At 39.7% G+C, this 26,478-nt stretch overlaps 1 protein-coding gene across 1 annotated transcript in view; it reads right to left on the minus strand.

Moving 5' to 3' along the window:
- PLEKHG1 (pleckstrin homology and RhoGEF domain containing G1) overlaps positions 1 to 26,478 on the minus strand; it is a 138,634-nt gene that overhangs the window by 20,143 nt on the left and 92,013 nt on the right. The window contains exons 4-10 of the mRNA XM_063124550.1: positions 19,731 to 19,831; positions 14,256 to 14,325; positions 7,594 to 7,640; positions 6,109 to 6,259; positions 2,839 to 2,970; positions 320 to 502; positions 46 to 141 (exon numbers count right to left, since the gene is read on the minus strand). Coding sequence (XP_062980620.1) covers positions 46 to 141; positions 320 to 502; positions 2,839 to 2,970; positions 6,109 to 6,259; positions 7,594 to 7,640; positions 14,256 to 14,325; positions 19,731 to 19,831 — 780 coding nt within the window. The remainder of the gene's footprint in view (positions 1 to 45; positions 142 to 319; positions 503 to 2,838; positions 2,971 to 6,108; positions 6,260 to 7,593; positions 7,641 to 14,255; positions 14,326 to 19,730; positions 19,832 to 26,478) is intronic.

Genomic DNA, 26,478 nt, shown 5'->3' on the forward strand with positions numbered 1-26,478 from the left:
TGGCATATTTCACAATGCATTCAGTATATTGTGGCCTTTAAGTACCTGAACAGTATGCTGCATCTTGGGATTTTTGTAGTGGAAGACACTAAAGCTAAGAGGTTCCTTTGGTATTACTTCTACCAGCATGAGATTGCCACACTGCAACAGAAAGAAAGGCTTATCAGTCAGTGGAAGATCATTAAAGAAAATCTGGCAAGTTTATTAAAAGCTTATTTCTATTTTGAACATTTAGAAATACCCTGTTTCCTCTCCTCCGCAGCAGCACATGGGCTGCTAATTCCTTTAGCCTCCCCTCAGCACGTTTAACCTGACATACCAAGATATGAGCTTTGTAGGTAAACATCTCTTCTCTCTTCTTAGTAATGAGCAGTAGTTTGTCAAAGAGGAACAAAGTACGCTCATTTTTGGCTCTCTGGATACGGAATGTTCCTTCTAAAACCAGTTCCCCATAACTAGCAAGGTCTGGTCCTTTCCAGTTAGTGAGTAAGCTTTGAATCTCCTGAAAGAGAGAGAGAAATGCAGCAAGCACATTAAAAAGAAGAAAAAAACGAAACTGTCTCATAGAGCCCACTTCTATATGAATAGCAATACCACAGTGATTTCATCATATGATAGACAAATGGAAATCTATTTCTAAATGTCACTGCATTGGCAGACATGCATATTAGGAAATGTTGCCAATTCAGACATGCCAGTTGCACTCTCACCCAATTATCTCACATGGTCCCCCAAGAGGGAGGGTTGGCACAAGGAACCAGTGCTTAGCAGACCACAAGGACAATCATTAGATGGAAAGGAATAAGAAGGATAAAAGAGCGTAGCATAATGTGAGGGAGAGCACCTGTGATCAAAAGGTCTTTGAAGTATACAAGTGCTGGCTACTTTTTCAACCAGCCAGCCAATTGTATACTTGTTGGTAGCCACTGGTTAAGGCCTATTACAAGTTTGCATATGATATGGCTGCTCTTTGAATTCACTGAAGTCCTCCCAATATCTTCATTTACATAAGCAATTCAATATGTAAGTTTGGAGCAGACAAAACCACAGCTACTTGCATGATATTCAGTCAGGTCTCAGAGATCATGAAAGCCACTCTGGCTGAGACATGAGAGCTCCGACATTGCATTGCTTGTGTAAATTGCTACATCCAGAAGATTTCCTCAAGTAAGCAAAAAGTTATTGTGATATCTGAACCAGTTCACAAAAGATATTAGCCTGGTTCACACTTAAAAACAAACAGGAGTATGGTTTGTAAATCCACTTTTAACAAAATACACATCATTTTCTCTTCAAAAAATGACAGCAGAAAGTTAGAATATCTCTAGTAAAACTCCTACGCTAGCTTATAAATCCATTAAAGTGTATGAACAGAGAACAGTTTCATTTCTTTATAATGTTTTGGCATCACAATAATTACTGTAACTCACAGACAAAAGTCCACACATTAAAGGCTACTGAAAATGGACATTATCATTGGGTATCAATGAGTGAAGCTCTCCATCTCATAGAATTGTTACCTTAAGTTTGTAAACTGTGGCTGTATCTCCTGAGCACAGCTATACATGGATTAATCACATTGGTTTCAATGGAATTAAAGTCTGTATAAGAGTCACTTCACACAAGATGTTTTTCCAACACAGAGATACTCTCTGACTGGGTTTGCACGACTGGGGAGGGAAAATAACCCATCATAGCACATTTTCCTGTCCCCCACATGCTACATCGTTACCATAATTAACCTTGCAGAGTGTTGTTTGTTGTGTTGTTCGAACCTGGCAAAAGTATGCAGTGGTGGGTTTACAACCCCCCCCCCCACTACCCGTGGCTTGTTCTAGGGTTATGGAGTAGTTTGCAATCTACCTCCAGTGTGCATGCTCGCTAGGTTTGGACGACACAACAAACTGTGTCCTGCAACAGTTATTACGGTAATGATGTGGTGTGCAACCGGCACATGCAGAGTAGGAAAATAGGCTATGATGGCTGATTTTCCTTCCCCGGTCATGTGAACCCATCCTCTATGTGCACAGACGCTTTTCAAATGTGCGTTTATTTTGCCACACATGAACGGGCTAGGAATAAGGAATGGTAGGTTCAATCTTGCCTGGAACATAAACCCTTTCCCCTGCTCCTCTCAGATGTATGTGAGAGCAAGTTGTGGTACTTGAGTAGTGAGGGAAATGCATTTTGCACTTGCTTTAAAGAATGGCATTCATGTATGGCATACATTCAAGAACTTGGTCCCAGCTTTGAAATACATTAAGGACATAGACTTGGTGAGCCTTCTCCCAAACTAAAAACCCACACTCATGTTATGATGGGGCTGGCCAGATACTGAGCTACTGTAATAGGCCAGGAAAATTCTCGTTACCTGCAGAGCATAGGTATATGAGAATTGCTAAAAAAAGAAACATGTACTTGAGGGATGTCTTGTGCAGTAATGTGAACAATCTTTAAAATGACAAAATTATTACCCAACCAGACCCTGAAGGTAACTCCTGGTGCACAAGGAAGACTTCATCTACTGCCAGGAAGGAAGGATTTACATTTGTATTCTGTTCCCCACAATTAATTTTTTTAGTAAATTCTATTGCTAACACAGTTTTCTCTCAAATACACTCTGAAGATATTTTCACATAGAGCAAATTTGACACTTCACAGTATATTCTTTGGAAATTGCAATGGCAAATGAACTATTGTGTTGCATCAAAATACAGACAGATCAAATTCAATTGGTGTGAAAATAATGTCATTTTAAATGCTGTGGCCTGACAAATGTAAAACATAAGCCTGGTAAAAAGATAAAACACTATTGATTTGGGAAGCATTTTGACCCACCTGCAGCCTGATAGCATGTTCATGTTTCCTCTTCATGTCATTAATATGCCATGCCACTCTCTGCATTGTATCTATGGCATCTAAAACCACATCATAGCCTTCAGTGTCCTTGTCAAGGTGGTTTTCTATCTCCTAATACAGAAGCAAGTGAACAGGAAATAATTTGTAATTATTTGTAATTTGCAAAAAATATCTGGCCTGTAAATTACAATTAATAATCTGCCCCTTAGTCCACTCTAGCTACAGCACATATCTTTCATCACCTTAGACCAGCGCCTACCAGCCTATAAAAATATACCGCATGTGCCCATTCCAACAGCACAAAATGCCTCCTATCCGTAGCCTGTGTGTGTGAGAGTCTCCTTTAGCATCCCCACTGGCAACCAACTCACTAGGCAAGCTGCATCTTTTTCTAAGCCTTTCCCCCTCTCTGTCCTCCTATTGATTATTTGTTCCTCAAGAAGAAAAGGACTTGTGTGCGTTATTCTAAGATGGGGATAGAAAAAACTGGAGTATCAGTGTAAAAATAAGGGAACTTCTTATTGATAAGGGAGAAAAATGGAAACTATGGTAAGAGAGAAATTGTTTCGAACCTATGGAAAACAGGATTGCCTAGTTTCCTCTCAATAGCCCCAAGCAACTGTGTCAATGGGCATTTCTACATGAGGCTTTTATCCCACACCTTTACCAGGGCGTATGCTTCTGTATTCTTTGCGGAATTAAGATCAGCTCCTTTATGTGTGCTTTTTTCCGGCATTTTTCTTTATCTCTTTCTATATGTTTCATTACAGGACTACTAGATGGTGCTGTGGTATAGCGGAATTGTGCAATTACGCAATTCAGGATATAGCACTTGATAATGCAACAGCTTTGTGGGATTATGCTGTTGTGTAAAGGACCTGCAAACTGCTGTGAATGAGTGCACAATCACAAGCACACAATATAAACCTCCTGAAGAAAAGCTCAATTTGTTTAAGGACCAAATGAGATGATGTATCAAATACATGCTTGCATTTTGTTTGTGTGAATGTGTTTAAAATAGCAGAACCATGATGTCTGGGAAGCTAGGCTTTAGCCCTTCTCCCTGCCTCCCCCATGGTTCTGATGAAAATCACCCCTGAAGCATATATGTGTGTGACAATGCTGAGTCTTGAGGACATGGGAGTTAACCGTAAACTAGGATGAAAAGACAGTGCACTGCAAGGACTGAATAGTATTCTTTCACATGTACATCTTAGTTCCAAGCATGGTCCCTACTTAGAATGTGCAATGGGAATGTGCAATTTCATGTGAGAAGTGGCTGAAACTACAACATAAATAAGATTACAACAAATAAAACTAAAACAAACACTACTGTCTCATCAGTACGTACAGTATCAGGAAAGCTTTATAATTAAAGTTTTGGTTAGCATCAAAAGATGTTTGAACACAGTTCGTCTTCATCTTAAATAAATGATCATGACTCATCTAGACAAGCCAGCGCATGTTAACTTCTCACGGCAAGCATGCACTTGTGACCTACCAGGATGAACACAACCCAAAAGCCATGTATTATGGCATGTCAGGTGTGTGACACCCACTTTTTTTTGTACTTCCGGGCAGTCAGCAAAACTTATTGAGCTTTTGGTGGGTTGCCATAAATGGCTACTTTAGTGTGGTTTGGTGAGTCATAAAGTATTCCAGCATGCCTTAGAGTAACAGCATCATTTAGCGGCAATATGAAGGCAGAATTTATTAACATTTAATAGGAGAAATGAGTCAGTCACTTGATATGTAAATGTATGACTCTTGCAATTAATTTTGGCTACAAAATGAGTTTGATAATTCCACTGAGCATTAGACTTGGTCTGCCATTGGAGACTCTAAAAAATAATAGTTTTAGGACTCTGAAATGTAATTACAGTACAATCTAATGGGTAGCATGTGAGAAAAAACAATTAAAATGAAACCAGGTTTCTAAAAATGCTGTTAAATTTTGGAGAGAATGAGAGACATTTATTTTTATTGCCACCATGCAGGCAAAAATGGTAATTGATTTCCATTGGCAGCTGCCTCCACCACTTAGGGCAATGTAATATACAATTGCATTCAATCTGAATTATCATTTCATGTATGATTCTTTAGAAAGATTTTCCCAAGCCAACAGCAGAGGGACTGGAATTAAAAAAAAGTCATGAGTTATAGTAACTGAGCTTTTCTTTCTGAAATGTTTGCCTTCTATTCTCTACAAATATTTATTTGCTTCAGAAGTTCTTTGTTAGATGTTTAGGTGACTTCATGCAGGTCTGCCCTTCTCTCCAGTCACCTAGTATGGAGTGCAATTCTAAATACACTTACTAGTGAGTAAGCCCCCCTGAACACAAGACTTTTCTACGCAATGCTTTTAACCCGTAGCTTTACCAAGTATTCTGCTTCCAGATTATTTGTGGGATTAAGCCTGGCTCCTTTACATGAGTTTTGTCCTACCGGTTTTTTTTCTCTGCTTTTCCATTACACAACCACTAGGTGGTGCTGTGGTATAAGAGCGCTGCACAAGTTCAGCAGGTTCTATAACACAATCCCTGATGTTAGCTTTCCATGGAACTTTTTGTTTGTTTTTAACCTGGGAGATCTTTCAAAGAATTTATAGAAAAGCCTTTGATCCCTCCAATAAAACTCTTTAGAGTCATTTCAACTCACCCCTTGAAATGGCTCTCTCTGGGAAATGCCACTTCTTTGCAACCATGCAAAACTGTTGTCAGAACCAGAGAGAAAATCCAATATGAAGAGATGTATATGAAACCCATTTTTTAATGAAAAAACAGTGTTAGGGCCAAGCCACATGTTACACTGCTCATAGTTTTTAAAAAGCATGCTTAAACTGGCCACTTTTATTCTGAAGAAGGAACAGCTGCAAAGTCAGATCCAGAACATGCTCCTGATATAGACAGAAGGTCCGTGCCACATTCCTGCTGAATTTCACTCTCTTCCTAGCTGCTATTTTCCCCTGAAGGTTGAGCTCACTATAAACAAGATACTTGGGGACCAATAGGAGTGATGGTGGGGAGACATTTCAGCAAGAACTTGGTCCTGGGCCTTGATCTAGATCGGGAGCTCATGTGGAAAAGCCCCCACCCCACCGCTGGCCACAACTGCTTTTCCTTTAAAATAAAAACTGGCCACTGTAAGCACACTTTTTTTTAGACCAACATGATGTGGTTTGACCCTTGCATTGGATTCTGCAGACCACAGGCAAAGATCCAAAGAGGAGGTACTTAAGTCACAACATACGTGCAAAAGTAGGTGATATTTGAGTATTCTCTGAACAGGTTTTAAGAGATAGGATCCTAAAGGCAGGGAATGCTGTAAAGCTTCTTGTCTCTCCCTGAAAAACTTGGCCAGGGACTTGTTCCTCATGCATTCTGTTAGCACAGCCACTGACCTGTAAAGTATATAAACAAAGCTTTCAGAGCTTTGAATCATGTATTAATTACCCTGAAAACCATAATTTAAATCACGTATTAATCATGTATTAATTATACAGAAAACTATAGCTTGTATAACAGTGCCTCTACTGATTGCTTGCTTAAGACCGCTTCAAGCATTATGAATTTTCTGTGAACATATAAAAGTTTAATGTTTGACAGTCTATAAACTGTCATGCATGAGTCTGCACAGTTTTAAGTTTAACTTCTATCACAGTACTTCTGTCACATAATAATATCCACATCCCAAATGCTCCTCCCTGATAGGAAATCTGCGGAAAATCCCACAAGATGGCTAACTGGATAAATAGTCAGCACAGTGCCAGTGACATCAAACAAACAACATAATAAGCTCAATTTTCTTCGCATATATATTTGTATAACTTTGGACTGATTGATACATTCCTGGTCTGCATTCTCTATAGGAGCAACAGGGTAAATTTACATGTGCTGAAGGAAAAGGTATTAAGGACGAATTTTCAGAAGAGGTTCACCAAGTTACATCTACTGTAGATATCATTTTCAAGAAACCAAAATATCTGCTTATTATGCACTTGTTTTCAGCCCATGTTTCCATACAGATTCTCACCATTCAGTGGTTATCACACAAGTTAGAAAATAATGTAGTTGGTAGGGGTGTGCAGGGTGGGTCTTCTCTGTCCCAAAATTGGGGGTGGAACTCCGTTGAGCTGGTTCTCTGCTCTGATTTTTGAAGGGGGTCCATGTTTCCACACCACCAATTACTTGTTGAAAAACCACTCCGTTTTCAGAGAACCGTGCTATTATCGTCAATGGGAATTAACAAAAATGTATAGATGAAGCTTGGAAGGATGATAGCTCTTAAGGAGGGCTTTAGATAAGCCATGTTTGGAGCAGATCCTTTCATCCCTTGATTTTTAAGATTTTTTTTTTTAAAAAAAAAACCCTTAAACCCACCCATACTAGATTCTACATTCATTCACCCTTCACATTTATGGAGGGAGTTTTTATCCTTTACTTTGCTGATGCAAAGCCAGTATTCTTAATCTATTTTAAAAGAAGCAGGTCTATTAGACTTCTTATTTTAAAAGTAACTGAATAACCTGTACTAAAGTTACTTACTTGCATTTTCAAATGGGCATCATACATCATCATCTTTGTTGCTTTTCCTCGTAATACTTTTCATAAGCCTTATGGCATGAACATCTGGTTAAATGATCGTTTTAAGCTTTATGGTCATATTTCTCTAAACTTATCACCTAACAAACATATAAAGTGGAAAGGAGAACAAAAAAGAAGACAACACTCCTACCTTGGATAATTGGTGCAATATTGAGTGTATATGTGGAAATCTTCACTCTGTCAATAAGGACCCGGGAGAAAAAGATAATTTAGTATCTTGATTTTATCACATTTCCCTAGAAACTCTGAAACCAACATTTATTTGGAAGCAGCCTTGTTGAGAAGTCAACAGACATTACTAAGTTAGTTATTTTTACAATGTCACTTGCCTCTTGATACTAGGGTGACCATATGAAAAGGAGGACAGGGCTCCTGTATCTCTTTTGAATCTGGTCATGCTAGGCAGGGCTCCTGCAGCTTTAACTGTTGTGATGAAGAGGGAATTTCACCACATGCTGCATGCATACAAATGACACCTGCTGATTTTTATATTATATTTTCTATATAACTGTTAAAAATACAGCAGCCCTGTCCTCCTTTTCATATGGTCACCCTACTTGATATGCATGTTGTCATTTCTGACCTAAACCTCCCCAGTATCAAGCTCCCCTACCTGTTTGCTGAGAGACAATTCTTACTTGCTACAGGCAAATTTCAGTACCTGATCAGTGGTTACTCTGTGATGCGCAAACTCAGACAGAATAGGTTAATTGTGGGTTAAACAACCCACACTAAACCTAAGAATTAATTGTAGTTAGTTGTGGGTTGTTTAACGCACAATTAACCCATAGTGTCTGGATTTGCACATCATGGAAAAACCTCCGATAGGTGATGGCACACATTTAACCCATGATTTGCATCATTACACTTGAATTGTCATTGACAATGCATTGTGGAGCCTTCTTGCTTGTTGCTTTATCATTTTCAGAAATAGGTAAACAGCATTTCTCATCTAATACCTAAGTTTTTTTCACATCATTCTAAATACTTGGTGCAGCCCTTGAGAATGCAAAAGGAAAGAAAACAAAAAGTTTGATTTTGAGTTATCCAACCAGAAAGCGAAGTTTTAGGGCAAATTTATATATGTTGCTGAGCGGAGGCTGATTTATTTTAGAAAATGCAGGAGAAGTTGTAAGTTTTGTATTAACTACATTTCTATAATTCTCAATAGCTGAAGTTTTCTGAGCAGTTCAGAAAGTAGAGACCAAAAGCATAAAAGAAATAAAAGCAACAGAATAAAACCAAAGTAAAACCCATAGCAGGAGACAAGAGCAGTCCAAATATTGAAGCAACACTAACATGTTCTTAAAACCAAAAGACTAAAAAGCCTTGGAGAATAAAAAGTTTTTCACTGGTGCTGAAAAGACTACAATATAGGCACCAAGTGACTCTCTCTGGAGAAGACATTCTATAACTTAAAATCCCACGCTCTAGTAGTCACTCGGATCACCTCATTTGGCAGTGATACCCAGAGAAGGGACTCAAAAGATTACGTTAATGTCCACTTAGGTATATAATGGAGGAAACTTCCAGGTAACCGAGACCCAAGTCATATGGTTTTAAAGTTTAATAACTGGGCCTGGAAATGAACTGGAAACCAGTCCAGATGTCAAAGCACTGACATAATACGATCATGGCTGCCAATCTCAGGTTATAATCTTGTTGCCCAATTTTGGGTAACTGAAGTTTCCAGACTATTTTCAAATACACCCTCATATATAACACATTGGTGCAGGTGAAAGGAGGCTTTTACCCATGGACTTCTGCCCCATGGGCAAAAAAAGAAGAAAAAGCAGGTTGAGGGGGACAATTTTCAGCAGAAAAACCACCTACCGCTTACCATTTTCTTTCTCTATAGATCTGTCTAAACTAACACCTCTATGCTAGAATTTCAGGTATTCTTTAAGGGGGAAGCCCTGGAAATATTTTGGCTTACAACTCCCATCATGCCCACAATTGGCTATGGTGGCTATGGCTGCTGGAAGTTAAAGGCCAAATCATCTGGAGGGCCACAAGTTGTCCTTCTCTCACTGAAGGTTAATTTCACACAAGACATTTTGCTCTGCCAACATCTACCACATACAGTTCACATGGAGAGTGTAATACACAATGTGGATGACCACGGATATAACCAGGAGTAACTCCCATTCTACAATAATGATTATTGTCACAACTGAAAAAATGTGCTGCCACAATTGGTGTTGGGATTATCCATAATCACCCAGTTCCCACACTACATTTGCTCATGGGTTCAGATGTCTGATAGTCAAGGGTACTCAATCTTGTGTAAACCAGGCTTGATCAGGGGGGAAGGATATGGATTTATGGACTATTTCATAGCCCATGACAACATCTGGTAAGCACAAGGTACCAGAACCTCTCTCTTTTAAGAATTAGAAAAACTCTCCATCCAGTTCAAATGGCTGCATTAACACCAGACAGTGACAATCCACCCAATAATTATGGAAGATTTCAGCTGAGCTTTTGCTGATATTTTATCTGTGTCTTTCCTATTTGAATTCATATAGCTATCTTCACACTGACATGAGATACTACAAGATTGCACCACAGCCTATTAAATGCACACACATTAAATTAACAGCTACTGCAGAAACTTACTCCTGCAAGGAACTAGTAATCAAATCAACCACAATTTGCAGCAGAGACATTACACTCTGTAATTAGCAGGCGGATTCAGTTGACATTATAGTTATTGCCTGTAATAGGATGGGGGGATGTGTCAGTGTGTGTGTCTGCAATGGCATCTTAAATGCAAAATTCAATATTAAAGTTATATCCAAACAGTAAAAAAGAATTTAAAACAAAGCACGTACAAAAAAACAAAAACTAGCCATCTAGTCTAATATAACAATGTTGAGCTTTCACAGTCACTTAATCATAACATCAATCAAACATCACCCCATAAATGAATGGTTTGGGAAACTTTTTATTGTAAGAATTATATTTTCTCTTCTGTTTTTCAGCACATTTTATCTTCCATCTTGTCATCATAGCAATGGGTAACTGAGATTTAAAAATGAGCTAAAGGAGTTATTATAAAGCCTGTCCCAAAATTAATCAAAATATGAAAATGATGGGGAGCATCCAATATTGTACGAGTGATGACCAATTGCACAATGGGACTTCTACTTCCCCTCTCCCATGGACCCCTCTGCACCCCCAAAATTTGCTCTTGAAGGTCCCTCAACATTCCAGAGAAGATTTAGGGAGCACATGGGGTGTCTGAATTCATCTGTGTCTGTTCCAATAGCTTTAAAAAAAACTCAGTGTCACTAACTACCCATTTTTCTATCCAACGTCAGAGGTGGACAACTTGAAGCCTTTCAGATGTTGTTGGTCTTGCCACTGGTTATGCTGGCTGGGGGGATGCTGAGCAAAGCAGTTCAACAACATCTGGAGGGCTGCCAATTGCCTACTCCTGCCTTACACTATGCACTGGTGCAGCTGCCCTAGCCTAACAGCTGCACAAAACACTATGAGTTCAATGTTCCACTGGTGCAAGAATTCTACTAAATGCCCTTCCATCGCAGTTCATAGATTGAGGCTGTAAGCCAAGACATACATTGTAGTTTACTAAATATACTGTAGTTTACTAAAAATGTAATTGTTAAAATTAAAAGGTTGTTTTGTTTTTACAAAGTTGGTGGAAGTCCTTTCACTTTTCTATCCAATGGACTTTCTAGACAGTAAGCTACAATACTTTTATCCTTGGTATATTTATAGTCTCAACAAACCTGCATTTCTAGTTTTAGTTAACATCATGTACTCCTACATGTGTAGAAAGTTCCTTTGATGTTTAGGCAAAGCTCAACAGCACAGATAGTGCCCAGCAGACAGCCATAAATCATGCATCCCTAAACCCATACAAGCATTAATATCATCCAGTACTTACAAAAAAAAGAGAGAAAAATCCACATATATTTATTTTAGACATAAATATATATTTCCAGATGATCCTACTGTGTGAAGTTTTACATGACAAATAAAATTTCTCTCTTGTTAGGAGGGGGAAAGGAGAGGGGATGGAAGGGGAGCAGGTAGGATTCAGGATAGATGAATAACCAAACTGGTTCACAACTGCCTTCAACTTTACCCATCTGGTGACCAGCTGAAAGGACAAAACTATCCTCCTATTTCTAATGCTAAACATATCAAAGCCCATGAGCCAGCATGGAATAAGAACTTCAAGTTAAAGATTTCACACATTCCTGGACACTTCCATTTCTAAAGCATAGAACTGTTAACTCAAATCCTCAGCCAGACGTAGCAAATCAGGAGAAAGAAAGGAAGACAGACTGAAAGAAAGGTCCCAATCAAAGAAGCAAGGAATTAGCATTCTAGCCCAAAGTCAAAACTGTCCATATCAAAACTTTTAGAAAATCAGTATGATATTTTGAAATGCAATAATGTGTTTAATTTGACACCCAAAGCAAAGATCCAAACTGAACTAAAAATTGCCCTTGAAAACCTTTGGTGTTCATTAGTATATTTGCAGAATAGTAAGGACAGCCTTGGCTAAAGCAAAAAGGTGACGTGATAAAGCCTCTTACATAATTTCAGAAAGATCACCTCTTTGCAGCTTCTGGGAAATCTGCTCGCAAGTTTCTGCTCAGAACTCAGTTCAGAACTATAAGCCAATAGCTCACCTAGCCTAAAAGTGAATCATTTCATGCTACCATGTGCAGCAGCAGAAATGTGCAAGAGCGCAAACATGTTAAAAGAAAGCTCCATCAACGGTTCTGGGATGTATCTAGGGATGTATAGATTGTGTAAAATCTGTTTCATCTGTGTTTTGCAGGATGTCAGCCGCCTTTCATTCTGTTTCTGCCCAATCAGGTTTCTTTTAGTCTCCAAATTTCCACAAATGCGAATTTCTGCCAATTCACACATGCGCAAATAGGTAAGTTGTCCCAAAATGCACAAATTCCCCTCCCCAAATGTGTGTTTTCACACTTCATACTGGGAAGAAATATGCATTTATCCACGGTTTTGTTTTTTCCTGCATATTGTTTTATGTCAAAATTTGCACAAAATTACCAAAGTTTAGGAAAACAATCTGCAAACTATGCATGAGAGGGGGGAAACTGGTATGCTGCAAAATCTTTGGGTTGGATTCATAAAAATCTAAACTTATTTGGTTCCATTGCAGATTTCTCCAACATCCCTAGCTGTATCCAACTGTGTCTGTCAACAGACACCACTGGCAGAGCACATTCCCCTCCCCTGTAGCCCACTGCACACACCCCAAGTCTGGAATGGTGGATGGTGCTATGGAGCAGATTTTGGGGGCACGGGGGAGCAGGAGGAAAAGTCCCACTGCTCATCAGATGCTGGATGTCGCTACAGATGTTAGAGATATCCTCAAAGGATTCAAATGGAGTTCTATGAATCTGACCTACAGATTCCATAGCAGACCAGCTTTTTCCTGAGTTGCATGGATTCTGTGGACTTACAGACTGTGTTTTTTTTAACGCTTTCGGGAGATTTGTGCAATTTTGTTCATTTGTAGTGTGCACTTGCACTAATGTGTATTAACACGAAAGCACATTGGCCCAAGAGCACATTAGCATAAGAGTACATTTGCAAATAAAAATTCACATACAAAAACAATCCAATTCCATCAATGAGTGGACGATGGAATAAAAGACACTGACAATCCACAAAGCACAAATGTGAATATCTTCTACTTGTTTATTCAAAGTTTTGTTAAACCAGAGTTTATCCTGTAAATGTGAAATTATCTCCAAAGCCACATGAATTCACATTACCTCATTTTTTCTTTTCAGTTTTATTTTGCATACTAATATTAATCTAAACAATAAATAGGGCACACAGCTATGACATTTTAAAACAAAAGAGCATTTTGTCAAATGCTCACAATCTGTTTCACACTAGCCCTTAGGAAAAGAAAACAATAAATAAAGAGAAAAATATTTAAAAATATTCAAGTGTCTCAGATAAACAAACAAAGAAATAAAGTTTTAGCTCTAATTGATGAGTCGCACTTTATCTTTCATTGATTGTAACTATCTTTTAAAATAGCTTCAAGGGATTTAGCAAATGATTTGAGCCACAGCTGTACTGCTGCAAAGGTCCCATCCATTCCAATAAGTGTTGTGCAAGGCCATTCAGATTAAGGCTACAGACAGGGGGGGGGGAATGTGTTCTTTTTTCATTTTAAATGTGAACCTATCTCATTCGCACTTTCCAAATTAATACACAAACCAAAATATATTTCTATCTTGATGTTGTACTTTTCTGAATTTTTCAATACAGTTTTCCAATTAAAAAAATGTGTACAAAGCACATATATTAGGGGGAAGTGCAAAATTCGTATGTTAATGAAAAGAATGAGCAAAAATGCATAATCCTTGGGGAAATTGCTTGTAAAAATGTATATACTGGGAGATTCAAAACCTAAAGACATACAAATAAAAATGCATACACGTTTTCATGGAAACTTACAAAGTCAGAAACTAAGCAAAATTGAAATTGACATTAGTCAATCCCTAATTATGACCAGTGCAAAATTAAATGAGGAAAAGGAAATGGGACTGAAATATTTTAATAATTCTTAATTTGTTCAGGGACATTTAGGGAGTGAAATGTAAGCTATTTCAATTTTCACACAATCATTTCAAAATAAATTTTAAAACTTAATTTGTATCACCAATATTTGAGTGTTTCATGAATTTGTGGATTTTTTTTTTTACATACAAAGAGGCTGCAATATACTTAATCTAACATCAACAGGAAAGTAATATCACTTACCTTAGAAACAAAACATTCTGCTATAGCTACAGGGTCATTTTCACAGTTTTCCAAATCTTGCAAAAGTTCACTAGTTCACACAAATAAAAAAGAGGAAAATTGAATTATTATTATTATTTTAAAAAATGGAGAGCCATATAACAGCATGTACTGACTACCACCCAATCTAAGTTAAGATAAAGTAGCCCTATTAATAGTGTTTTCTGCTATAGGACTAAGATGTTCTTAGGTTCCATCTTTTCCTTTTACACTTATACTAGTAATATGAATAAATTATGCAATGTTTACCCACATGTGCTTGGTTCTCCCCCACCCCTATTCTCTCTCCCTATTCTGGACACGACGAGATCTATCTTTCACTGTGTTAAAAAGACTATCGGGTCTTGTTCATACTGCTACAAAAATGTGGGGGCATCTTACATGTGCACTTCCATAGTGCTATTCCCTTCTAAATATACTTCTGTACCTTTCTGCATCTCTGGGCATGGCTAGATGGGGCGATATCCCGGGGATCATCCCGGTGCATCCACAGGGGCAGGGAGGGATGATCCCTTCCTTACTCCAGGATAGCCAGGATGGCTTTAATCCCAGTTTTTCCCGTGGTCCCGGGATCATCCCAAGACCATGGGATGTGTGGGCAGCCATCCCGGTTTATCCTGGCTCCTCACAAGTAAATGCCCATAGGGGGTTTGGAGCAGGATTTCTTTTCTTTAAAAACAACAACACCCTACCTTTAGTGCTCGAACGCTCCTTTTCTCTAAAAACAAACAAAAACAAATGGCAGGCGGGACGTTCTCCTCCTCCTGGGACGTCATGCACCACATGTAGACTGGTTACCATATTGCAAGATCCTCCCCCTCCACCCCCCTGGTCTAGACATGCCCTCTGTCTATTTTTTCTAAACTTTAAAGGGTTAGGGAGCAATCCTATGTTCCCTAGGCCACATCTGGGGGGAACATAGGATTTTTTGGTTTTCTGTCTCTGAGCTCAGGGACAGTGTTCCAAGTGCAGGGCCAGGAAACTGAGCTCCCCTCCCCCTTGCAGCCAGTGCGGAGTGAACTGCGGCGGCTGCCTCTCCATGCTCGGTAAACTGAGTACAGAGAAGGTGAAAAGCGGGTGGTTCCCGGGGTGGGGAGGGGAGGAGACAATGTAAGCTGGTTTAGACAGCTTCCTAAGAACTGCACAGCATACCCCCTCTCACTCCGAAGCCCCCAGCTACACAACCAAAATCAGCTCTCTAGCCAAAAAAGCAGGGTAGATGGAGCACAGAGAAGAGGATACACTCTGTGCTGCAGCCACTGTGCATTGAATAGTCATAAGTTGTCAAGTGCACCCTTACTGGCTACTTAATTCAATAGGCCTGTTCAGACAACATGCTAAGTCATGATTAGGCTACTAACCCCTTTGTAGCAAGTGGTTAGTGTGTGTTTTTAAACCGTAGTTATGTACCCACCATGGTTAGGTGTGGTTCACATGAAACACTAAGTCATGGTTCACATGACATGCTAACCCAATGCTGAACCATCATGGTTGAGTGTGTTCTCTGTACAGGGTCAAAGACAGAGAGGGAAACTGACAGGCAGAGTACCCATGCATGTAGCACCTATAGTGCTGTTGTACAACAGGAGGTCACATGTGATCACCATTCAGCTACTCTATCCTCAATTATGTGCACCCATTAAGAGGGGGAAAGGACACGCTCTCAAGCGGTTTCTTCTCCATTTTTAACAACTTTGCCCAATTTGGTTTATAAACAATCTTCCAAGTGCTGGCTGCTCATTTGATATACTGGTAACCAAGTAGATATTGACATTGTTTCTGTAAGCGGATACACACTTATTTTTAGACAAAAGTGAGTGGATAATTAGTAGTACAAGCCTAAAGTTTACAGAGGATTTAGAGGCAACAAAGATAATCAGGATCACTGCAGCCTCACAGATGCTTTTGATATTTCCTCCTTCCCTTGGCATACTATTGGTAACTGAACTAATAGTGAAAACCTGATCCTATTCATGCTGACTTAGAAGGCCCCACTGGGATCAATGGGGATTACTTCTCACTACGCATGCATAGGTTCCAGGCCAAACTAGACTTGGTATATGCAGCTAAATTTCTCTTTTCCCAAGCTGTTGGTCTTTTAAAAAAATAATAATGAAGAGCAGTAGCTTGAAGCTTGTGACTGGAAATAGAGAAGCAGTAGGGGAAGAGCTGCTTAACTGTTTTCTCTCTTCAAAATTCCCCAAATGCCTTTTCACACAGAGAGAAAAAGATATGAAGAGGACAAAACAGCTGGAGGGTGATTCGGAGGTTCTGAGCAGGCAAATAGCCAGAATGAAAAGAATGAAACAACCCACCCACACAGACACACTAATTTTCTTTCTCCTATTCACAATCTCAGAGGCTGCTTTTTATTTAAAAAAAAAACTGTTGGAAGAAAGAGATGTGATTGTGGCCTGGTTCACACATTACTATAAATAATCCAGGGTTTGTTGTTAGCCAGCCAGTGCGCTGGCAGCGGCAGCAATTGGGAGGGGCTATTGAACCAGCAATATCCCTGGTCAGTGTTGCATACAAACCCAGATCTCTGGCTTGTCTCTCCCCCTACCAGGCAGAAGGCCATTCTTGGGTCATTTAGCCCCTCCAGTTTGCAGCAGGAACAACAGGATGGCAGAGCCAGCATAGTCCCTCATTCTCAGTCATACACAAAAAACTAGTTTGTTTGTTTTTTAAAAACAACTGGTGTGTGTCACATTCAGTTTTGCCCTAAGTGTGTGATAGTAAGCATATTTACTCAGAAGTGTGTCCCAGTGAACTCAACAGAACTTACTGCCAGGTAAACATAAAGAGGATTAGGTAGGTAGTTTTGGCAGCTTTTATAGAAAAGGCAAATAGTGTTTATTGGCTGGTACATGAATGATAGCTGGGAGTCAAGGGAGTATTTCTCATCTACCCACCCCGCTACAGTGGTGCTTGTATGAGGGGAGAGTAGATTTGTGGTGCTGAGAAGAAAGAAAGAGAGAGGAAGGGAAAGAGCTAATAAGACTTGAAATGTCTGCAAGGTTTTGGGCATTATGGGATCTTTCAACTCTAGGAGCATTGGGGCTATAGAAACCTGAGTCCCCATTTCACTCAGCATCGCTTTGGGCAAGCATGTGGCACAAACTAGGGCAGGAAAGCTCACTGTGCTTTATCTGGTTGTTTTTTATGGAGACCAGGAAGTATTTTTAATGGTAGATCTGACTAGTCACGGGCTTACACGTTTTCACCTTTGGGGTCTTCTCCCTCCTAGATGAAAGCCTGGGTTAAAATTTAAAATCCGTTCCATTTGGCTATTTAGGTTACATTTTGTTTTTTAATAGTTGGCTTAACACAACTCTAGAGAAAAGGACCAGTGTAGACATGAAAGAACACAGGGGGAGAGAGAGAGAGAGAGAGAGAGGGTAACATGAACAGATAGCTCCAGGGTGGCAGCATCTCAGTGAGAGTGAGAATGGGAATGGCAGACATTCACATGGCTGGAATCAGTTACAAGGAGGGGAATGCGGTTTTGGATTGTAAAGAGGAGGTAAACCAGCAAGGCTGCAAATGACTCCAATAAGAAATTGATCTCACACTGCCCTCTTCTCAAGTGGATGACATGTTGCAGATGTTAACTTAAGCATCTATGCAGTTGTGTTATAGGGACTTATTGGCTGGTTATCCATAGCAGTGTCCCTGGGCACTTCATTAGAGACTGTGTTACTGAGATTGACCCCCATTCACACATGGTCTTATTACTTAATTCTACATTCCACATTCTTTTAATAAGATTGTGGCCTGTTTAATCCCAATGCTTGGTACCCAGCAATTTATTTCTTGACCCTGCAAAGTCTTTCCACTTGTCCCGTTCTGAGATAGATGCATAAAATGGTGTAATGAAAAAGCATTTTTATTATCAGTTTTTATAAGTCACTCTTCATACCCCATTAGGGGAAAAAAACATTACTGAAGGGTAAGTGAAAAAAGCCTTCCTTTCTCCAGGCAGAGTATTAATTTTGTGAATAAAATATTCAAATTCTGACTTTCCATTTTTAAACATCTTGACATGTTTGCGCAAAGCCTCAAGGACTTCAAGCTGCCAAAAAATAAAAGAGAGAGAAATACAGTAAAAGTCTGGTCGCCAAAACAACTTGGCCCTTCTTTTACTTCTTTTTACCTTTTACGATAAATCTTGTTTTGTATGCATTACCTGGAGTTATTTAAGAAAGGCTTCTCTTGACAATAATCCAACAGACATTAAATGTAGATCAAAGTGCAGAAATCAATCAATTGGCAGAAATGTCTGTTACCTATGTACAATTGTTTAAAAGGGACAGATCCACACGCCTGCCAACTGGTTTTATCAATGGCAGCAGCACTTTGCACTAAAGCCAGCATAAGATCTTTGACCCTGTCTTCTCTCACACTTTAATTACTTAAGCCAAATATGTAAGTGGAGCACTGCCACAATACAGAGCTGCCACAGGGGGATTTAATCTCTGGACTAGAAGGATATTTCATGCAAGCACATGTTATGTACATTGAATTGTTTGGGGAACAAACAATGGAGCGTGTGTACATTTGTGCCAGCTTCCTCCACATCAAGAAGTCTGAAGGGATGATCCAAGGGTACTTACTAGGTTACTTTTCCCCTGACTCTATGCATGTTCATCTGCAGATGTTGAACGCAGAAAGAAATGGAAGGGCCCGTGTTGGTTCAGTAAAAATAATTCAGAAAAACTCAAAAGCATGAAGAAGCCATCTGATAGAAGCGTACTTTCTTGGATGCAGAAGCAAGGTGATGTGTAAATGGGCTCTTCCCATTCTTATTGCACTCAACAAGTGTAGGCAGGGATCTAGATTTGGCAATAACTCAACCCGCACTCCTTCTCCCACCATGGAAGAAGATAGTGTGGACAGATGGAAGGAAGCTAACACCGTAAAGGGGCGTCAACATGTGGCCTTCCAGAAATTGTTGGACTACAACTTCCATCATCATTCACCATTGGCTCTGCTGGCTAGGGCCATTGGGAGTTGCAGTCCAACACCATCTTGTGGGCTAGTGGGAGCTACAGCAGAGCCCCATAGATCATAGATCATAGAATCATAGAGTTGAAAGGCACCTACAAGGCCATTGAGTCCAACCCCCTGCTCAATGCAGGAATCAATGTACATGGGGTTCCCAGGTAGTCACCCTTCCAGAAACTGACCAGGCCTAGGCCCGCTTAGCTTCATCAAGGTTGCAGCCTCCCATGCCATCACACCATGCTATCATCTATTTTACTCTTCTACCACAGACACTTTTGTGATATTCTAGTCTGAAGTACCAATTCTTCCTTTTTTCACTTTAACCTTTAATCTGCTAGGGAAAACACAACAAAGCCTTTAATTTGTAGTCTCCATATATTAATTTGTAGTCTCTGTATATGCTTTCACTTAAGTCGAATATTGACTTACCTATTGAAATGGTAGATATCTTTTATGTTTCCAAACAAAGCTGATCGTTCCTCTGTCCCCAAAGAGAGCTTGGATTGGTCAGTGATGCAATCAAGATAATCCTATGAAATAAATGAAAAGGGTGCCTTAAACATGTCTGTTCTTTTCTCTCTCTCTCTCTCAGTAAATGGAACTATCTTTAATTGTGCAAGATGAGTCTCCTCCAGATCAATTTCACTTCATATTACTGTAATCCCTTCAGTAGCTCTACCCTGAACAGTCCTTCTATTATGGAAGATAACAATACTTATCTGTTCACCAATACCAAAGAAATAAACCCAAAGACTGAATGCTTTGCTTTTCTGCTCAGACGGTAGACTGTATGTTTTTCAAGCTGCAAATGTATTCAGATTTCACTCATCATGACAGCTTAATTATCTCCATTAATTACTCAATGTCATCCTATATTAAAGCTGTGTTTTTTTTTAAAAAAAAATACACCTGAATTTCATAATGATAGCATAAGCAGAGTGTCCTGGAAAAATTATGGCATTTTACAGAGCTATTGGGATTTTTTTTAAAATAAATAAATAAATTCAAAACACAATGTAATATAGTTGCCATTTATAAAGAATGGGACATAGTATACTAATGATAGTTTACATGTGCAACACTGGAACATTACGCAGAAAACATGTATCTGCACATTAATCAATAATGTAGAGTACAACATATGTCACATGAACAAGAGTGCTATAAATGAATCAGGAAAAATTACTCTCACTCACTGGTTTTCTGGTTACTTTCTCCTAAGCTGGAGAACAACTAAGTTCCTGCAATAGGCCTCCTTGAGCATTGTAGATGCCTTTGAAGCAGGTACTAAGGTGCTTGTTCAGTTTATCCCATCACACTCTCTGCACTTACATGAATCAGCATTTTGCAGGGGAAGAATGGACAATCTGTCTTTCAAAGAAGGCTGTACACCATTATTGATCTTGTATATGAACTCCTTATAAACTTTCAAGGAACCACATGGTTTCTGAGAAACCACTTGAAAGCCTCTGCTCTACCTAGACAAAAATGTAACTATTCTACGTCTTCTTGGATTGCCTAAAGAAAGGGGGCCCAATATTTTTGGACCAGTGGTACATTTGGAATTCTAAGTGTGCGTCATGTACACCATCACAAGATGGCTGCCATGGGAGGCATACCCATCCACAAAATGTTGTCTTAATATACAGAGACAAGGGATGCAGGTCCGTGCGTGGGTGGTGACAAGGAGAAAAACCAGGGACATGCACACAGAGGAGGAATAGAGTTGAAAGAAGAAATGGGAAAGAGCTACGCTCTTCTCATTTTCTCACTCACCTCTATTTACCTTACAAAGCAGTGATCACTTCCTTCCCCCTTGCAATGGGTAGTGGGGACAGAGAGCAGTGAGCATGGAAATGTGTGTGTAGAGGCATTGCAGAACCTGGGGAAGATCTTCGCAGTGCTTTTGCATCCACAGGAACAATGTTGGAGACCCCAAAACTAAAGTACCACCCTTCAGGAATTGCCCAACTCAAGCACAGGTTCACAAAGGTGTATGTATCACTTGATTTCCCAACATTTGAATGGACAAACTGACACCACTGAAAAGTATTATGCTTAAGGAAGCATTGAGTGATATAAAAGTTCTGTCTTTGATATCAAAATGTTGAGAGATCATTAATATAAACAATTTATCATCGAGCGCCTGTGTAAACCAGTGCCCTTGCATCTCAAACAGACAGTTTAAACTATTATTTAGCATAACAAAAAAAAAACTAGCGTGTTTCCATAACATTTGTAAAGAAACTCAGCAGGATGAACAAAAACAATAATGTAGAAGTAGGAGCAGCTGGAATCACATTAACAAAACCCATCATGATTCATAACCTGAGGGTTTAAGACAATGGTGTAGGGGCATTTTACCAATGGTAACACAACATTCCATGGGACTAAATTCAAGGAACTCTGGAAAATGTCATCTAAGCCTTGAAAATCTTTGTACCTTAGTAAACACATTCCAAAACCCACACATGATAATCGGGTAAACCAACAGTGAAAAACCAATTTGGGAACTATCATTCGGTGTGTTCATGACAGTTTTTTTTTTTAATTTGGAGATTAAAATGAGAAAGAGATTTAAAACAAACAAACAAGCAAAACAAAATTCTGTATCATTGAGAACAGAACAAAGTTGAACGGTCAGTATTCTTAAACATTTGCAACGGTGTTCTTATATGTTGTAATAGTAGTTTTCTTCTGATGAATCAACAGCCCATGTAAGTCTTCAAGTAGAAACTACACATTATATGAAACACAAGGCTGCCACAGAAAATGGCAGCCCTTTGTTGAGTTCCTTTCTATAACATGTACTTATTTTGTACCTTGATGTCATCACTCTGTGCATTTCCACCACTGTCCCATGACTAGATGAATCACTGTAAGTGAAGGTACAGAAACACTCGACATAATGAAATTAGGACACTGGCTGTGTTTCGCTACATAGTACAGGGTGGGAATGAGATCTGAAACACAGGGCTGCAGATAATGGCATCGTGCAGTTCCATCCTAAGGCAAACTGGCATTCAACTTGAATATGTTTGAGCAAAGTTTTCCATTTTGACTATATCAGTGGAGAGATCAGATATAGTTTAAATATGTTTTTAAAGGTGTCCAATACAAGAAATGTATTCCAGAGTATCTGTCCCAGACAGACCTTGCCACTTTCAACAATTCCTCCGTAACCACAATTATAAAATAGTCTCAGGTGCACCCAGACCAAGCTTTTATAGTCTCATCACACTGACTCATTTTTTGGGAGGTGGGGAAAAAGCTCATCTTCCACTTGAAACCCATCCATGTTTTCCCACTGTCCATTTGCAATGACACATATAATAGAGGGCTGAGCTAGATAGGAGGGATTGCCTAAAATTGTGTATCACAGTTTACCCAAGAAAAAGGTGTTTCTGCTAAGGCAAAGCCACCACTGGATATGTACAACCCTATACGCTTTTAGAATGTTCACTGTTGGCTGGCCCTTGGCATATTATCCTCATTTAAAACATGTTTTAATTGGATAATTACATGATTTTATTACGTTTGTAAAAGAGCTCAAGTTCCAACTGGTTGTAGAACTGCTGAATAAATTATTATTCATAGTATAATAAAACTATCACAGTTGCCTGGGGAAAGAGGAAGTAATAAAGGTACATGGGTTCATAACATGCTTTAAGGGGCCCCAGCAAAGAGCTTTAGGAAAACATGTATGATGAAAATTTGCATCTGTTGCCATTTTTCTGCAATTGGTTCTTTAAGATGCAAGCATCCTGAAACTAGCCCATAGAGTCAGATTTGGCTCACATATTATTATTATTATTATTATTATTATTATTATTTATTTATTTATTTATTTATTTATTTATTTATATAGCACCATCAATGTACATGGTGCTGTACAGATTACACAGTAAATAGCAAGACCCTGCCGCATAGGCTTACAAACTAATAAAGTTGTAGTAAACAATAAGGAGGGAAAGAGAATGCAAACAGGCACAGGGAAGTGTAAACAGGCACCGGGTAGGGTGAGGCTAACAGTATAGAGTCAGAACAAACTCAACATTTAAAAGCTATAGGGAAAAGAAAAGTTTTTAGCTGAGTTTTAAAAGCTGTGATTGAGTTGGTAGTTCTCAAGTGTTCTGGAAGAGCGCTCCAGGCGTAAGGGGCAGCAGAAGAAAAAGGACGAAGCCGAGTAAGGGAAGTGGAGGTCCTTGGGCAGGCGAGAAGCATGGCATCAGAGGAGCGGAGAGCACAAGCGGGGCAATAGTGTGAGATGAGAGAGGAGAGATAGACAGGAGCTAGACCGTGAAAAGCTTTGAAGGTCAGCAGGAGAAGTTTATATTGGATTCTGGAGTGAATTGGAAGCCAATGAAGAGATTTCAGAAGTGGAGTGACATGGTCAGAGCGGCGGGCCAAGAAGATGATCTTAGCGGCAGAGTGGTGGACAGAGACCAGCGGACTGATGTGAAACGAGGGAAGGCCAGAGAGAAGAAGGTTGCAGTAGTCCAACCGAGAGATAACCAGTGCGTGAACGAGAGTCTTGGCAGAAGAGACAGACAAAAATGGTCGAATCCTGGCAATATTATACAGGAAGAAACGACAAGATTTAGCTACTGCCTCGATATGAGGAATAAAGGAGAGCGAGGAATCAAATATAAAGCCAAGACTACGAGCTTCCTTGACCGGAGTAAGCGTGACATCGTTGACAGTAAGAGAGAATGAGAGGTGAGGAGAAGGTTTAGGAGGAAAAACAAGCAGTTCAGTTTTTGCCATATTAAGTTTCAAACGACGATGAAGCAGCCAGGCTGAGATATCTGAAAGACATGCCGAGATACGATCGTGGACATCAGGAGAAAGTTCCGGAGATGAGAGATATAATTGTGTATCATCGGCATACAGGTGATATTGGAGGCCATGGGATTGAATAAGCTTACCCAAGGGCAGCATATATAAAGAAAACAGCAACGGGCCAAGCACCGAGCCTTGCGGAACCCCTACTGAAAGGGGAAAAGAGGAGGACGAGCTGCCGTTAGCCGACACGCTGAAAGAGCGACCCTCTAGATAGGAGGCGAACCAGTTATAGACAGAGCCACAGAGTCCAAGGTCATGGAGGGAATCTAAGAGAAGATCGTGATCAACCGTGTCAAAGGCCGCAGTTAGATCAAGGAGAATAAGAACGGAATAATGGCCCTTAGACTTGGCAGTGAGAAGATCATTGGTGATCTTGGTAAGGGCTGTTTCGGTGGAATGCAAAGGACGGAATCCAGATTGAAAGGGATCCAGAGCAGAGTTACTAGAGAGAAAGTCAAGACAACGAGAGTAGACCACACGTTCCAGAATCTTTGAGACAAGGGGCAACAGAGAGACAGGTCGGTAGTTAGACAGAGATAGTCGATCAAGAGTGGGTTTTTTGAGAATGGGAGAGACTGTAGCATGTTTAAAAGCAGAAGGAAATGAACCAGAGGACAGAGAAGAATTAAAGATGTGAAGCAAGGCCGGGAGGATAGCGGGGATAAAATTAATAAAGACGCGAGAGGGAATCGGATCAAGGGAACAAGTGGAAGGCTTCAGATCTCCAGCTCAGGTTCCTTCCCCAGTATCAATTCCAAGGGAAACAGGCTAGCACTTATGAAACAGACCCCCAAGCCGACTACAGATTCAAACCTGGCTTCCGCTATGGTCTCTACTGCCTCCCTTTTAAATAGGGTATTGGGCAGGGTATTGCTCGAGTAACCACCAAGCCTCAAACTGCTTGCTCGCTTGTGAGACTGTGGCAACTTAATAACACACAGAAGTGGTACACTGCAGCAAACTACAGTGGTTTGGCCTATCGCCAGCAATCTTCAACCCAAAGGTTCCTGGCCTAAGTAATTCTAAACAAACTTTCCTCAACAAGTAACTTTGCCCACCTAAAAAAGACAATTTTGTTTATATTAAACACACCCTTCACTAAAAACAGAATTTAATCTCCAGTTAGAAAAAGCGTGGTTCCATTTAAATGTGGAATTTCATATCCACACACTGGAGACTTATTACAACAGTGAAGCTCCATGACATCTCTACTCTCCATATACTCCTACTTTCCATTCCATCTCTTTTAACTTATGACCTCATGCCTAATGTCTGTTCTCTTAAAATATGTTTGCGTATTAAGTCATTATAACAATGTCCCCGGGGGCTTCCTGAAACTGTAAATGACCTTTTGTTTTCACTCACAAAGTGCCTTGGAGCAGAGACTTAAGAAGCTTCATGAAGCACAAAGGATTGCTACACACACAGCAACCTGGGTGAGTACAAAACAAGGACAGATCATTCCCAGAAGAAATTTTAACACATATTTTATTTCAACAGAATGAGAAGAACTCCCCACAAATACCAAAATACTGAGCCACAAGTAAATAGCTTTAAAAATGATGTTAAAATGGTATATCCTTTTATATTAAGAAAGTTTATAATTTGTTTTTGATTCCAGGTATGTATGTATATGTGTGTGTGTGAGAGAGAGAGAGAGAGAGAGAGAGAGAGAGAACACTTTCATGTTTCACTTATGGTTGCATTTTATCCTGGGGTTTAAAGGATTAAGGCAAGATCAACAAGGTTGCTCACATGTGTATCTCTTCTAAGACAGACACAGCATACCAAGGCAAGTATCCTGTTGTGCCCATGCACCAGTGGGTGCTACCACTAGTGCAATGGAGACTTAGTGGCCACCAGAAATGAGCAGAAGGGCTTGTTTACATAAAGGGACAGGTCAGTGGAGCTCTTACAAGGGAGCTCTGCTGACCTGTCCCAATCCACAAATGTGTGTTTCCACTAATTTCTGGAGTTACATTTTAGAACTGCTACTCCCCCATTGTGCCTGCAATCAGTCTTGCTAGGGCAGCACAATCAGAGGGGGGAAGGCAAGTCTAGGGAGACATGAAAAAGGTCTGCAGAATTACAGAGGGTGTGGAGAAAGTGGATAGGGTGACATTTTTCTCCCTGTCTCATAATTCTGGGATATCTCAGGATAGATAAAAAGAAGTACTTCATACAGCATAATTAAATTATGGAATTCCCTACCACAAGATGCAGCGATGGCTACCAACTTGGATGGCTTTAAATGGGGATTAGATAAATTCATGGAGTTAAGGCTATCAATGGCTTTAATAATGTATTTTAAATCATTTTAATATCTGTATGT

The sequence above is a fragment of the Elgaria multicarinata genome, chromosome 4 (assembly GCF_023053635.1).
Source record: "Elgaria multicarinata webbii isolate HBS135686 ecotype San Diego chromosome 4, rElgMul1.1.pri, whole genome shotgun sequence".
In the NCBI taxonomy this organism is placed as follows: Eukaryota; Metazoa; Chordata; class Lepidosauria; order Squamata; family Anguidae; genus Elgaria; species Elgaria multicarinata.